We start from the raw sequence: 16204 nt of genomic DNA, 5'->3' as shown, positions 1-16204 counted from the left end.
TTGACAGTGCAAATATATTGCAATAACTAGAGATATAACCCATTATACGAGTTGTATGTACACCATCTAAATGGATCCGGTTCCTCTGATGTTGTGAAGTAACTGTCAGAGGAGCATGGTAGCGCACAGTGTTGGGTTCTATGCCGACTCACTGTAGCACACAAAAGTTAGTGTTTTCACTGTAGCATAGCACTGTAAGGAGAATCTAGAACCATCCATCTCATATCAGATGAGATGACTGATATGTGCCCAAAAATCACAGCACTATGCTTCTCTAACTTAGCTTTACCATGGGAAGTTTAGAGGATCCTCTTCCATCTAAATATATCAGTCATCTGTTCATGCCTTGGGGAGTATGAAACAAGACTTAGGTGTTGCAACCATCAAAATTAACACCTTACCAAAAGTTGAGTCAAAAGAATCAGTCATTTGAAGCCTTGTTGGTTCATGCTCTGGTCCAAAGAAACACCTTGCCGCTGGAGCTTGAACAAGCAAGGTGACCAACTTTACATGGGTGCGCAGAAAATCGGTATGGGATGGAAACCATGTGTTCGCTCTTGAGACATGCGTTGTTCGTAGTTGAGATGCTACTGTCATTCAGGTCAACTGAGATAACATCTATTGCACGTGTCGCATTTCCAATAAACAAGTCCATGTCATTCCAGCCCCAGATTGCCCTGCAACATTTAGTTTAATGCGTGAAGTCAGAAAGATTAATTAGATATGGATTAAGGATAACAATGAGGAAAGAGCCATTATTATACTTGAATGTAGAAAGATGTGTGCCGATATTGTTATTTCGCTCCACTGTATGAAAGTTTTCGAAGTTATCCACACTAAAAACTCGGACAATACCATCTAAGCTGCATACAATAAGAATAAGGTCAGTCCTGGGCACATATAATCTCAGTCAAAGCCTCATCCATCTCATCCTAAAAAAATTGTCATCCATTTGCCATTCTTGCACCATTTTGATTCCTTACCCAACTTCAAGGACTTGGTATATAATATATATGCACTGATGAGGTAATAATGCTGCTACTAATTCTAATTGAATAAATTTGTTTCACTTAACAATTGAGTTTATCTATATTATTTGTAAATATAAATAGATAACAGGTGGCATTCACAATAATACCGTAACCCACTCTCTACATACAGCTCCTTGTATATTTACAAAGCAGAACTACAACTGATACAAACTATGAAAGCAATATATAGCATTGCAAGATTACGTCACATGATAGTAATCTAATATTGGATCTGGCTGTGATATAATGATATTAGAGACATGTCTCATTATTCAAAATGTCAAGAGAGATCCGTTCTATCAAAAACAGAGAAGATGTAAATTACAGGGAGCTGCTGAAGAAGTGTAGGAATAGCCTAGGTAAATGATCACCTTGTAGTTGCAACCATATGTCCGCTTGGTGAAAAATAAGCTGACTGAAGACCTCTGTCATGTTCAAGAACCACCAAGCTCTCCGCTCCCTTCTTTTTCATGGTTCTCAAATCCCACATACAAGCAGTTCCATCTCTTGAACTTGTGGCCAACATATATGTGTTCTCTGGATGAAAATCTATTGAGTTGATTCTGCTAGCATGTGCATTCCATGAGGTTGACACCTTACCAATCCTATCATCAAAAAGTTTCACATCTGTTTCTTCACCAAAATATAGACAGCTGGGGCTATTTGGCGCTTGACAAAGTGACAAAATAGGAAATTCGGACAGCCGGGTAATATTAAAGTTCTCTCTCTCAAGGTCCATAAGACATATTTCACCTCCGTGACTACAGCTGTAAATCTGCAAAATATATCATGGAAATCAATTTAAATAACAGTCGAGATTTGAAAGTGGATATATTCAACAAGATAAAATTTACCACAAAGAAAACTATTTTGTGCTGCAAAGCCTCCAAGCACAGAGCTATCTAAAGATATTTTGACCATAAAGACAAGGTTATCAACATTACAAAGACCACAGCGGTGGGATGACTCCCAACAGTGTTGCTCTCTTGGCAAATGATTAGTTAGCTAGGTACGACCAAGATATGAAGAAGACTCGCTGTTTAGTTCAATCGTAAGGGCCCATGATTGGAAGCCCAGTATTTGGCCCAACAACTGGTGGAAATTGAGGGCCCATGAGATATTTCCAATTTGGGCAAAGGCCATGGCCCATCTCACCAGACCCTAAATCCCAACATCTAATTCAGCCAACCAAACTACCGAAGGGAATCCAAGTTAATTTAATGTGTGATCATCAGGACTAGAAATTTTGATAATTTCCATTGATCAATTGATCTTTGTTTCTACAAATACCATCAAGTAAAACTAAAATTCTACTCGCTCCGTCCCATAATATAAGGGATTTTAACTTTTTGCTTGTATTGTTTGACCACTCGTCTTATTCAAAAAATTTGTGCAATTATAAAAAATAAAAAGTTATGCTTAAAATACTTTGGATAATAAATTAAGTCACAAATAAAATAAATAATAGTTCTAAAATTTTTTAAATAAGACGAATGGTCAAACAGTGCAAACAAAAAGTCAAAATACTTTGTATTATAGGACGGAGGGAGTAGTAATGAGAAAAGGGTGCCAAATTTAACTTTTTTTTGAAGCGGCAAACATCAACTATCCCCATAAATAATAACTAAGTATTTGCAGGTTGTATATGAAGCATCGGCACAGTTTACTCTCTAGCAAATACTTATTCGTTCAGTCACCCAATCGAATACTATTTCAGCTACACCAAATTATATATGAAATGCTCAATTACTCTGAGAACATAGGCAGTGCACGAGCAGAGGAACAGGAAAAACATCACCTTGTGCGGCTTGGCTGCGTGTGCAACGATTGCTCCCACAGAGCTCAGGTGAGGCATATACTCGAACACCCTGTGTGCGTCGTCACCATCGTCATCGACGACCCAGAACCCAACATGCCCGACATTGCTCCCCGCCGCCACCACGGTCCGGTCCACCAGCGGCAGGATCCGCAACGACGGTATCCTGTCCGCCGACACGAGCCTCCTCACGTTGGAGGGCCTCAGCACCAGCTCCGTCCTGGCGTCGAAGCCGTCGTCGCGGACCTTGGCCTCGGACGCGGGGGGAGAGGTGGCGTCGAGGATGGCGGAGGCGAGGGACGGGGTGATCCGGGTGCTGCGGCGAGGTGGCGCTGGCGCTGGCCCGGAGGCGGGAGGTGGAGGAAGGCCCTGCGTGCGGAGGGAGCGGCGCACGACGGCGGGCGCGGCGCGGGGGCGCGCGCGGGGCTGCTGCTTCTTGGTGGGGGGGCGCGAGAGCTGGATGATGGCGGAGAGCTCGGCGGCCTTGCGGCGGAGGGAGTCGAGGATGACGCCGTTGCGCCGGATGTTCTCCGCACGGCGGCGCTCGTAGTCGGTGAGGCCGCCGGCGTCCGGCTCCGGCTCCGGCGGCGACGCCATTGTCGCGGCGGCAATGGGCGGTGGTGGGCTCACGCTGGTTGGGGGAAGGAGGCGGTGGTGGGCCCGGCTGTTGCAGGCAACTTCTGCTGCTACTGGAGCTCCTGGAGCGGAAGCATTGAAGAAGGCACACGACGAGTAGTTGGGGACTATGGAGGCACGAGGACCAAAGCGCGCCAGAAGATTAAAAAGCGCCCCTTTGAAATGAGGGGAATTTAACAAGCGCATCCCCTGGAGCTCATCTGAATTTTATTCTCTATATTCTCATATTCTTATATGGATGGGTCTCTAAAAAGATTTCTCTTTTATTTTTCTTTTTACTCCAACAGATTATCCATATTACATACTCCATATCACATCTTTCTATATTTTAATAATATCTTTCAACTAACTATATATTTTGTATTATTGTTTATAATAGCTATATTTGTATATTATGCCAAAAAAAACTAAATTTATTGTATTCTAGATCTACCAAATATTACCTCCGTCCTAAAATATAAGCATTTGAATACTTATATTTTAGGACGGATGGAGTACTAATTAGGAGAATAGTATTCTAATAATCTCTATCACTACCCCTACCGACAGCAAGACATGACAGAGCCAAGAGAAGAGGGAAAAAGATGGGGAAGAGTGGAGGAGGAGGGCCGAAGGTGGAGCGGCGGGGGCGCGGGCGAAGTGGCAGGCGGTGGGGACGGCCGGGACGACGGAGCGGTGCGGGCAAAGCTGTAGGATGCGGGGACGGCCGCGATAGCGAAGCGACGCGTGGGAAGCTGCGGGCGGCGGCGATGGCTGGGACGGCAGAGCGGCGCGGGCGAAGCTGCGGGGGTGGCGGGGACGACTAGGACGACGGAGCGGCGCGGGCGAAGCTGCGGGCGGCGGCGATGGCTAGGACGTCGGAGCAGCGGGGTGAAGCTGCGGGCGGTGGCGATGGCTGAGACGGTGGAGCGGCGGGGCGAAGCTACGGGTGGCGCGGGCGAAGCTGTGGGCGGCGGTGACAGCGGGTGCGGGCCTCTCCGCTAAATCCGCTGCCTCTCCACCTACTCCGGCGATCTCCACCGAGTTCCGGTACACACCTCCTCTCTTTCGTCAATCCCCCACAGTATGTAGTCTTGATGATGGCGCGAGTTGGATTGGGACATGGGCAGTTGGAGGATGGCATGAGAAGAGAGAACCGCCATATTTGCCTTGTGAAGGGTTTGGTTTGGAGGACCTCCAAAAATGGCATGTGTGATGGAGCCTCTGCTGGAGCGTTGTTTTTCTCCTCCATGCGCCAAAAAGGGGATGGAGGACCGAATAGAGGAGCTGTTGGGGATGCTCTTAGGTCTTGTTTAGGGCCTGTTTAGTTCGTGAAAAGAAAATTTTTGGGTGTCACATCGGATGTTGGCCGGATGTCAGAAGAGATTTTTGGACACAAATGCAAATACTAATTTCATAACTTGCCTGGAAACCACGAGACAAATCTTTTGAGCCTAATTAATTCGTCATTAGCACATGTGGTTCACTGTAGCACTTATTGCTAATCATGGACTAATTAGACTTAAAAGATTCGTCTCGTGATTTTCCCTCTAACTGTGCAATTAGTTTTTTGTAATCCATATTTAATGCTCTATGCATGTATCTAAAGATTCGATGTGATGTTTTTGGGAAAAAAATTTCGGGGAACTAAACAAGGCCTTAGTTTGTGAAAAGAAAATTTTTGAGTATCACATCGGATGTTTGACCGAATATCGGAAAGGGTTTTCGAACACAAATGAAAAAACTAATTTCATAAATTGCCACCGCGAGACGAATTTATTAATTCTAATTAATCCGTCATTAACACATGTGGATTAACACATGTGGGTTACTGTAGCACTTATGGCTAATTATGGACTAGTTAGGCTCAAAAGATTCGTCTATAGAAACTGTGCAATTAGTTTTTCATTTTATCTATATTTAATTTTTCATACATGTCTAAGAGGCATCACTTTAGAAGGGAAAATAAGAATGCCACTACATGGCTAGTGGTCTCGTGATAGCATAAACCAACGACCCAATTGTTTTCATAACCAGTACCATGTTCAACCGAGTGCACTGTTTCAAAAATAGACATGTCTAATTAGCACTCATCCCTTTCCCACGGGGGGAGTATGCAAGCATGTAACAATAAGGAAAGATAATCCTAATTGCTAAACTTCAAATAAACTTTTGTTTCAATTACATATCCAATCTACAATCCGATTATACCATTGTACTCATCGTAATTAAATCTTTATAACAAGATATTAAATAATTATATTATGATGAAAAATATATATATGTTGTAAATTACTTTCATTATATATGTAAATTACATTTATCATATATATAAATTACTTTTAGATTTGCCTAAATTATTTTTCAGACATTCAGTGAATAGTTTATACTTTATTGGTTTGTTATATAATATGTTGATTAAATTTTTCTAGATAGACTTATTTTTGACCCCCATAATAGATTTACTTTAATTGCTGTGACAAGTTACTTTCTTTTTTTTAAAGTTACTTACTTCTATATAGATTAAATTGCTTTTAGACTTTATTAAATTTGCTTTTATATATCTCAGAATTAATTTAATGAAATCTAAAAGTAATTTATATTTTTTCATAAATATATATCATGTGCTATCTTGTTATAAATATTTAATTATTACGAATACAACGGTGTAATCAGATCGTAGATCGGATAAATAATTCAAGAAAAAAATTTTATTTGAAGCATGAGTTGTAGGAATATGTTTTGTACTTACTTGAAGGATTAAGTGATTCTTCTTTCGTGAACGCAATTCTTCCCGTATGTGATGTCCCGTTGCTCGTTAGTACTAAAACGAGATGCCTCTCGATTTAGATTTTACGCTTATTCCTTAGGTGTAAAACATTGATGGTATTACGGTTAATACAGAAAGTACAAGCTCATATATACAGGAGCATGCAGCTAGATAATACATCCCGACTAAAACAGCTTCAACAGGAGTCAGGACTCAGGACTCTGGAGTAAAACACAACTGTAATTATAACAGGATTTCACAATATCAACTGAAATTAGGAAAATCATTTTACACATGCAATAACACCGGGAGATTTGTTTACTGATTGCAGCCCCCTCCACTGCTGGGGTAACGGGTAGCAGAGCGGAAGAGGCAACAAAGAAGAAACATTACTTTGTACACTTGGGCCGCCACTTATTCGACTGCCTTGAAAACACTTGGGCCTGCGTACAAAGGCCCACCCACAGCTGCTCGCCACCTTAAACCTAATTACTCGCTCCCTCCATTTCCTTCCGCCGCCGGCTGTCCCATGGCTACCGCCGCAAGCCTGCGGATGAAGGCCGTTATTTGATGATCTCAGGAATCATGATGACGCGGGCGAGGGCGCGGTCGCTGCGCCGGAGCCTTCCGCAGCCGCAGCCGCAGCCGCAGCCCCCTACAGGAGGAGCATCCAAATCCAAATCCATTGCCCACGAATCCGAAGAAATGATTATACGAACGCGCCGCCGGAAGGCAGAAGCGGTTCTTGTCCTCCACGATCCACAAGACTGGAGGGACTGGGCCAACTTACTTGCTGAAATGGTCGGGGAGATCGCCGGTCGGCTGCTCGCCGTCGACGTCGCCGAGTACATCCGCTTCCGCGCCGTGTGCGGGCCGTGGCGCGAGCGCACCGCCGACCCGCGCGTACGACGCCTGGACGCCCGCTTCCGCCCGCGCAACTGGGCGGTGCTCACCATCACCCCACCCCCACCACGGCGGCTGCCTCCTCGCCGCCGCCTCCTCAACCTCGCGACGGCGGCCTCCATCGGCGTCGTCCTCCCGGCGCTCTCCACCCACTGCCACCTCTGCGCCGCCGACGGCCTCCTCGTCCTCTTCAACAAGGCCACCAACCTCATCTCCCTCCTCGACCCTCTCACCAACACCATCACCGACTTCCCCGCCATCTTCCTCATGGCCGCCACCGCCACCGCCGCCGCCGCCGTGCCCTCCTCCCTATCCGCGATGTGCCGGGATCGCCGCTTCAACCTCCGAATCTTCAACGGCGCCGGGTTCGACGACACCACCTCCCCGCCCACCCTCGTGCTCTGCCTGAGGGACACGGTGAGGAGCATCATCGTCGCCAAGCCTGGCGATTCGCACTGGACGCTGGTAAACCCCGGCGAGGCGTCCTACCGGGAGTACGACTCCCAAGGCCAGCTCCTCTTCCACTCCGTGCTCTCCTGGCGCGGCCGCTGCTACGTCGCCTCGCCGGAGGGCTCCATGTACGTGCTGGAGCTACGGCCGCCGTTGCCTCGGTTGGTGGAAATCATCGACCAACGCCGCATGTGCCCACCAGATACGCATCACCTGAACCGTGTGCTCTCCTTCCTCGTCGGCAGCGGGACGGCGATGCTGATGGTGCGGTACTGGATTGACATCAAGCACTTCGGTGGCGCGGAAGCCTATGATCCAGCAGAGCTATTCACGACGGTGGGCGGTTTCACCGGCCGCCTGGAGGTGTTGGAGCTGGACGACATCGCTAAGCCCAAGAGCGAGAGGAGCCTCCTCCCCGTGCGGAGCCTTGGGCGACACGCGGCGTTCGTGGGCAACACGCACTGCCTGCTCATGTCCACCGAGACGTTCCCGTCTCTTGCTACCGATGCGATATACCTGGGCTACCGTCTTCAGCGTTACAGGACATCCAAGTTCAGCGTCTACACTATCGACGACAGGAGGATTGAACCGCCGCACCAGTTCTGCCTCGATGAAGAGTGGAGGCTCCATCCCTCTGCCAGGCCTTGCAACCTTGACCAGTACCTCGTCTGCTATGTTGACCGCTTGCATTCCTGGAGCGGTGATTGTATCAGTAGCAAATTGCCCCACCCCTAGTGCACAAGTTTGCATGTATCCTGGTGGCTATAACTTCTGTTTAATTTGCCATGTAATCCTGTGTGCAATCCACGTGAGACTGTCTCTACTAATTCTCTACTACTATCCTTCGTGTCCTTTAAAACATGCAGTTGTTTCAGCTGCCATGGCACCTATCATTTGCATGCAACTCAAATAGTTATAGAAAAAATTAAAAAAAAATTAGTAACATCTTTTGTAATAATACAAGTCTATACACAAACATACAGGACTAAATTTGACCTACATTTGTACTCGGCGCCGTCCCTGCCACGTGTCTCCACATACATATTCTATTGCAACAAATCACCCATATATTTTGGAAACTCTCTATTGAGGGAATTCGTTTAATTTTTTGTTCCATAAAAAATGTTTCACCTAGTGTACTTATAATGTTTCACTACGTATGGATCAAATGTTGCAATGAACTGAAACATTCTTTTATTATTTGCTGAAACATTGTTTTTATATAAGGTGAAACAATGTCCGATTTAAACGATTGAAACATTTTTGATCTATTTAGTGAAACAATTCCGATATATTTAGTAGAACAGTGTGCAACATTTAAAAATAATTCAATAATAAGCTTAAAAAAATTCCATCGAAATATATCCATGTGTGGTCTTGTTTTAAAGATTTAGTTACAATGAATTTAATCGTACAATCGGATCATGATTTGGATAAATAATTTAAGAAAAAAAATAGTTTAAAGTAGTTTTGCATGTATAACGTGGACATGACGTCAGCATGACGTGGGCATCCGATTTTCCCACCCCCAGATCGGATACCCGACATGTAGTTGCTTCCAATTTATTATGCAATCCAAAAGAATTAGAGCGATTATATATCTTGCAAACTTGCAGTGACATTCAAGCGCAATGTTTCGTTCACGGATGAATAGCATCGATTTTTTTTGTCTCTCGTGGTCCTCATCTTCCATCCCCGCTTCTAGTGTTTTCATATATACCATGAGTCTGGCCGTTCCTTCGAATGCCGTGAGTTGGCGGTGCGCCGCCCGTGCCCACCACGACCGGCGGCCGGCCGCCGCCCCCTACCGGCTGCTGCTCCGCCCGGCCATCCCCGATCCTACTGCCGCCGCCGCTTGTCTGCGGAGGAGATGGAAGAGTGACGTTGTTTCAACTGTGATGAACCTTACTCCCGCGGCCACAATCACACACTTGCCGATGCCTCTTCTTCCTCGATCCGGAGTACACCGACGCCGACGACGACTCTTCCACGACGACTCCAGAGGCAGCCAGCTCGCGAGTGCATGTCATATGCATGGTCCGCCTGGGCGACGTCGAGCTGTACACCCTCATCGACTCCGGCTCTACGTACTCACACCTACTCACCCGTGGGTCGCCCACTGCCCCCGCGTTGGCCTCAACGTCACGGTGGCCAACTGCCCCCGCATCTTCCCAGGCAATGAACTTCTGCGCGCATCGCAGAGGTGTTCACGACGGATTTCTACATCCTCATGTTTGGCGGCTAGAATGTCGAGGAGTGATCCTCTCTAGCGGGAGGACGTGAGACCCCCCCTTGTGAGTTCGGCCAGGGAATAAGACGAGATGATCAAGAGCGTATCTTTGCCTGGGATCTAGCTAACTAGATGGTTCGCAAACGAGTGAGAGACAAGGGATTATACAAGTTCGGGCCACTAGGAAGCGTAACACGCTACTCCTGTGTGTGGAATTAAGCTTGTGCTGTTACAAGGGAGCTCCAACCCTAGCCTCAAGCTTCTCAAGTCGCCTCCTTTCTTTCGGTGGGCAAGGTACTCCTTTTATAGTTTAAGGAGATACCACATGCACCGTTCTTACATATTTCATCATTGGAGGGGGGCCCACACAACCTGGGTCAAGCCACCGTCCATGCCTTCAACTGAAGCAAGACAGTTGTTCGCCCCCAGGTGGGTCCCAGCGCCGTCCTCCGCCTGACACGAGGGACATCCATGTCATTCCCTCTTAATTCCATGGGGATTTTTGTGGATTCATGCACGGGGGGCACGCTCGACTACGTGCCGATGAGACGGGGCATACCTGCCCCCACTCCGCCTAACACAGGGCGGGACGTGGGTGTGCTGCCACCCGTCCCATCCGCCTGCGACCGGTCATAGGCCGATTGACGCATGTCAATCGGGCAGTGCCGCACGCTTGCCCACGCCGCATTAAACGCGGCGAGGGACGGTTGGGGCGCCGCTCATTTAAAGCGCTTGGCAGCGCCCCTTCCTCTGCCCACTTGGCCGCCACGTGGCAGCCGAGCGAGGGCCTCGGGGCAGCGCGCTCCAAGGGCCCGATGGGTGCGACGAGGCACTTCGAGGCCCCTTGGCCGCTTCACGACTGCTTGACCTCCCCCGGGGGGGGGGGGGGTGGGGGAGAGCAGGCCGCGCGGCCACGTGGCCAGATGGAAGGATTCTTTCTCTCTATTGTGCGTACCCCTGAGCCCATATCACCAACATACGACTTGGTTATTATTAATAGTCATAGTAATATTTCATTGTTGTCCTTGTAAAGTTGATTTATTAATGGATAATCAAAGATTAACGATGGTCCGATTTCACTATTCCAGTTTCTGTAAAAATATCTTGAACTTCAATAATATTACAGTAACACCGTGCTTCCTTCATGTGGATTGTGCTAAGGTTTCTGTTTTTTTAATTCCAAGTTTAAGTGCTTCCTTTAGCTAGTAAGATGTCCCAACTAAATTTCTTTCAATACACCTTCCATTTTTATTCCCGTTCTAGATTGCAAAAACAAGTTAAAGCAGCTGTGGTTAATGATGCTGACAATTACAGGAAAATAGCTGACAAAGTTGGTGAAGCCGGATATTACGTCGTGGTGCCTGATTTCTTCCACGGGCGACCTTACAATGGAGAACCAAGTATAAACATTACACAATGGATCATGGCTCACTCTCCAGTAATTGTTTTCACCAATTCCATAGCTTATTCGATGACGATTATCGAGGAGTCAATTAGTTGATATTGATCAGTATATTCAATTGAGATTTCAGGTGAAGGCAGCTGAAGATGCTAAACTGATCTTTGCTGCTCTAAAAAGAGAACGGAAATCTATTGTTGAAGTTGGAGGTTATTGTTGGGGCGGTAAGCAAACTAATTAAACAGCATAAATATGTGTTTACATATCGTCCTACACTCCTACATCATTACATCAGTAATAGACTTTAGAAAACTTTGTAAATTCTTATCTAAATACCATAGCTAGATATCGTTCATATTGTAGTCTTAATGCCTCTCACAGTGCAAGCACCCACTATAAGTTACCACAAGATAACAGCTAGGATAAAAAGCTTTGAAGACCCTCTCTTCACAGTGCAAGCACCGCGTGTGGGACCCACAAACCCCCAACTCCTCACCGGCTCCTCCTTCGCCGCTTGACCTCTGGGTCTTCGTCGAGCTCGGCGGCGGCGGCGGCAGCGGTGGGGGCCGCGCTCTTCTCTCCTCCCTTCGCCGGCGCCGGCTCCCCTCCTCCCTTCGCCGGCGCCGTCTCTCCTCTCCTTCGGGCCAAGCAGCAGCGTCGTCCTCCGGGTCGAGCGGCGGCGGCGGCGTCCTCCATGCCGTGCAGCGGCGGGAGGACGGCGGCGGCGGCTCTCCCCTCGTCCCTCCGCCGGCACGAGTTATTTCCCCACCGATGTCGGACGAAGACGACGATGAGCTTGACCGGCGTCAAGGAGCTCGCCGAGCAGGGGGACGACGACCTCGAGCGGCGGAGGGCGACAGCGGTGGCGCGGATCTGGAGTGGAGCGGCAACGGCGTCCTCGTCCTCATGCTTCATCTCGACTTCCAAGCGGCGACGAGGGCTCGGAGGGTGACCACGAGCGGTCATGGCGGGTGGCGGTGGCGTCGTCGACAAGCTGACAGGAGGGAGACACGGTCGTGGCGGACGGCGGTTGCGTTGTCGACGGGCTGACGGGAGGGAGGCGCAGTGGTCGGCGGCGGCGCAGTCGTGGCGGGCCCCGTGGCGAGGCTGCGCCAAACTTTTTCAGAGCAAGTCGCCAAGACACTCGTTGCTCAAGAGAGACGTGAAAAACCTATGAGAGCTATGGAGCCCACTTGTTTTTCTCTCCGCATAGATGAGGTAACCCACCACGTAGGAGCACTGTGAGAGGCCTAAGAACAAAAGTTCAACAAACAGGAAAGTTAGCTGTTGAGGTTGCAAAAACCAATGAGGTTGAAGGGTTGAAGGGGTTGTCATCTCTCATCCTTCATTAATGACTGCTGATGATATGAAAGGTGAACATACTATGGTTGCGCTATATATATACATGAATATTGTTTAATAATTTCATGTAAGTTGTATCCAAGTATAGTCTCTGTTTTTCTTATTCCAAATTCACCTTGACACAGATGTCAAATGCCCCATTGAAATCCTTGGAGCTGATAATACACCATCAAGATTAGTGTACCTGTTTGTGAATGCCTTCGTCAAAGAAATGAGGTTAGTTCCCGCTGGTCTTCATTGGCACTTGATGCCAAATTATGCTAGGTAGGATTAGTTTCCATAGGATCACTTGAGATCCAAGTCATGTACTTATATATACTGGCCCACTAAGGGTGCGCCCGTTTCAGCAGGTGCGGTGGACTGATTAGCCGCACGTAAAATAAGAAATAAGATTAGCATATGATTAATTAAGTATTAATATATAATTTTTTATGAATAAATTTGTTGGATTTTTTAAACTACTTCTTTATAGAAAGTTTTCGCACAAAATATATCGTTTAGCAGTTTGAAAAGCATGCTATCAGAAAACGAAAAGAATCTAATCCTTTAAGCTGGAAAGAGCGCTAAGGCTTAAAATACAACAAGTCTAATATTCACAGTAACCTCTCTCTCTGCACACTATTCTACACAAAAGCATCAGCATAGTTCCCTGTGCCTTGTTACCGTTTTCAATAAACAAGTTTAAACGTTAGCACATTGTCAATAAACAAGCTTTACAATTGTTTATTTTTATTTCTTTAACACAACCACCCAATGATCTTTAAGAAAAGAAACAAGTTATAAAGAGCTTCTTATGGATTGCATCTTGGTTGCAGGTTGATTACTTTGCCAGGATCTTTCCAGAAGTGGCTCATGCCTCATGGCTTTGCTTGCAGATATAACGCCAGCAACCCGTTTGCTGTCAGAACTGCTGAACAATCTCTTGCCTTAATGCTTGACTGGTTTTGGAAACACTTGAAATGACAATAGCTAATAATGCATGCAATGCAAGGCCAGTGCAATTGTTTATTTCCATCAAAATAAATTACCGGTGTCCATGTATATCCTGGTGCTAAGTGAAACTTATATAAATAGGGACTGGTGTAAAGTGAAAGCATGTGTTAAATCTGGTGCAAAGCGAAACAGAGTGCACTTTATGCAGTGCAAAATGCAAACTCCTTTTGTTCCCAAGTGACCATTAGCATGGGCACATTAAAACATCTGTTTGTACGAGAACAAAAGTAATGTGTGCCTCTGTTGCCATTTTAATAAGTCAATATGTTCAATCAAATGTTGTACACCACTCATCTTAACCGAGATCTTTTACGGTGTTTGCGAGGTACTTGGAGGTACTTGGAGGTGGAACAACGTGAACCGTTAATCAAGAGAGGGGCAAGGTACGGAACAAAAATAATGTAACATGATGGCAGTGGAGTAATTAACTTGTAAAATATAGGCATTATACGTTAATTGAATACTAACATCCATCTGTCAGTATTCAGATCGGTAAGTCAGTATCCAGATCAGTAAGCCATCAGAGAAAAGAGTAAATCACGGATATCAATCCGATCGATCCGTAACAGATCGCATCTCCATTCTTCTTTCCCTTGGGTTCGTTCTTGTTCTAGGGTTTGGATGTTTCACCGGAAGGAGACAGATTCGCCGAAAGGAGACAGAGAGAAAAGTTTTGGCATGGTTGAGGGTTGAAGAGGAGACTAGATCGCCTGGTCGACGTCAACCTAACGCATCAGTAAATTATCCTATGCTTATTTACAGAGTTGATTAGTTATTTATGTATAGTTCATAAGTTCCTTATATAAGGGATTTAGAATTTTTGTCAATTTGTGGTATATTAAACGAGATCTTCTCCAATGGTGTTCTTCTAGTGTTTTAATGGGTGTACCCACGAGGAGACACGGTTAAGGAAGAAGCTCTGGCATGGTTGAGCGTTTGAACAGGAGGCAAGATCTGATTGACATGTACGGGTGCGTGTATAAGTAAGATATCCTATGCTTATTTACGTAGTTGATTAGTTATTTATGTAGTTCACAAATTTCTTCGTACAAGGGATCAAAAAGAGATATCCTAATATGTTCTTCATATTGGGGTTTGAATAGGTGAACTTGCTTGGTGACATAATTGAGGGAGAAGCATTGGCACTGTCTTGTGTTTGAATATGAGACATAATCTGATTGACACGTATGTAACAAGTGCATAGGTAAGATCTCCTATGCTTATTTACACAATTGTTATAGTTTTTACCGAGTTCATGGATCCCTAAGTTTACTTGGGTAGGGCCTGAATTGACACATATTGAATTTTCTTATTTACATAGTTTAGTTCTTGTTAATGCAGTGCACTATTCTTTCGTATGTACCGCATGCAAATTAGTTGTACACTAAATTAGCTTTTGTAGATTTGTTTATACAAAGCAATCTGCTATGTACAATTTGAGTTAAAATTATAAATTAACTCAAGATGGTAAAGGGTGTTCTAAAAATTAAATGTTGTTTCTTGTAGGTTTTAAGCACTGATGGAGGATACAGGGATATCGGTTGAGGAATTGTTGGAGTACCAACAAATTGTCAGCAAGACATTCAATAGTGAGGATGAAGGAATTCACTTCTACAACAAGTACGCTTGGGATAAAGGCTTTAGCATAAGAAAATCATATGCTGAAAGAAGAAATGCCGCAAAAGAGGTCAAACGGAGAAGAACCTATGACCTTTTGTTGTAAAAAGGCTATTGTTGATGAAGTTTGTCTGACATATTTATCTAGCGGGTATGATATTGGTGTTTGTGAGCATGCTCACCATGAGTCAGACTACTTGTGTTGATATGTTGTTGGTTAACTTGACATAGCATGTTCAATTGGAAGCAAGTATCATAAATTGATGAAATGTATAATTTAAATTGATGCTAACCTTGGGTGATATTTTAACTGGTCATGTTTCTGAAACACAATATAAATATCTTGCTGGAAACAAACTATAATTTTTAACAGAATTAAGGTATGAGTTTTTATGTGTTCGTTGGAACAAAATGTAAATGTAGAAAAAATTCACATAATTAGGCTACAAACGTATTATAACAATACAATGTAAATCTAGAGAAATCTACGCAAAAGAGAACATCAAAGAAAACTACGGTGACTTAACTCGAATACAACGTAAATCTTCAAGAAACCACGTAAAAGATACGCTGATACTGTGTAGAGCGTACCTATGCGTTACCTATTATAATTTGGAGGACAATTCTACCCTTTTCACTCTACTAGCAAAATTATATTTTTACCCTTAGTATCTAAATACCTATATCAATACTTAAATACCTTTAACATGGTACCTGTGATTGAGGAGCGTTGGATCTTTACCCTTTTTGGAATGCAAACACCGTAAAAGTTCTCCATCTTAACCACAGTATATATCAGGTACCTCTTGACTGTTTCATATGGCCACGAATTAGACAGATGATGAAAGTCGTGTTTCCAAGAAATTGCTGGCCCTAACTAGAATGGGGACTTCTCCAGCAGCTGTAGAGGAAACAAGGAATTCTCATTCCAACCAAAATGGATGGGTGATCAACCATTTGCACACAAAACACAGAAAACATTACCAGTATTTCATCTCCTATTGTCCTAAGTGCAAAG

The 16204-nt window shown here is 45.2% G+C and overlaps 2 protein-coding genes and 1 long non-coding RNA gene across 3 annotated transcripts in view; 1 reads left to right on the top strand and 2 right to left on the bottom strand.

The window, feature by feature from the left end:
* LOC4345171 (uncharacterized) lies at positions 1-3535 on the bottom strand. Its single transcript, XM_015793969.3, has 4 exons — positions 2830-3535; positions 1403-1806; positions 765-863; positions 1-677 (listed from the first exon to the last, which is right to left on the bottom strand). Exons 1-4 carry the CDS (start codon positions 3442-3444, stop codon positions 446-448), a joined length of 1350 nt encoding a protein of 449 aa, XP_015649455.1. The 5' UTR covers positions 3445-3535; the 3' UTR covers positions 1-445.
* Positions 3536-7064: 3529 nt separating this feature from the next.
* Positions 7065-8320, top strand: LOC112936195 (uncharacterized). The gene has a single exon (XM_026019986.2). The coding sequence runs from the start codon at positions 7403-7405 to the stop codon at positions 8318-8320; it is 918 nt and encodes a 305-aa protein (XP_025875771.2). The 5' UTR covers positions 7065-7402.
* A 2967-nt stretch (positions 8321-11287) lies between these two features.
* The window catches only part of LOC136351294 (uncharacterized), a 9851-nt gene continuing 4934 nt past the window's right edge, over positions 11288-16204 (bottom strand). The window contains exon 5 of the long non-coding RNA XR_010734278.1: positions 11288-16087. This is a non-coding gene — a long non-coding RNA (uncharacterized lncRNA). The remainder of the gene's footprint in view (positions 16088-16204) is intronic.

Source organism: Oryza sativa, chromosome 8 (assembly GCF_034140825.1).
Source record: "Oryza sativa Japonica Group chromosome 8, ASM3414082v1".
Classification (NCBI taxonomy): Eukaryota; Viridiplantae; Streptophyta; class Magnoliopsida; order Poales; family Poaceae; genus Oryza; species Oryza sativa.
Note: the sequence above shows the minus strand (reverse complement) of the source record. Positions and strands in the feature narration are given on the sequence as shown.

Excerpts from the sequence above, each read along its gene's own strand:
- LOC112936195 (XM_026019986.2), top strand. The coding sequence starts at position 7,403 with ATGGCCGCCACCGCCACCGCCGCCGCCGCCGTGCCCTCCTCCCTATCC.
- LOC4345171 (XM_015793969.3), bottom strand. The coding sequence starts at position 3,444 with ATGGCGTCGCCGCCGGAGCCGGAGCCGGACGCCGGCGGCCTCACCGAC. Across the intron at positions 864-1,402 it reads CATATGGTTGCAACTACAAG|CTTAGATGGTATTGTCCGAG; the intron begins GTGATCATTTAC and ends TATTGTATGCAG. Across the intron at positions 678-764 it reads ACACATCTTTCTACATTCAA|GGCAATCTGGGGCTGGAATG; the intron begins GTATAATAATGG and ends TAAATGTTGCAG.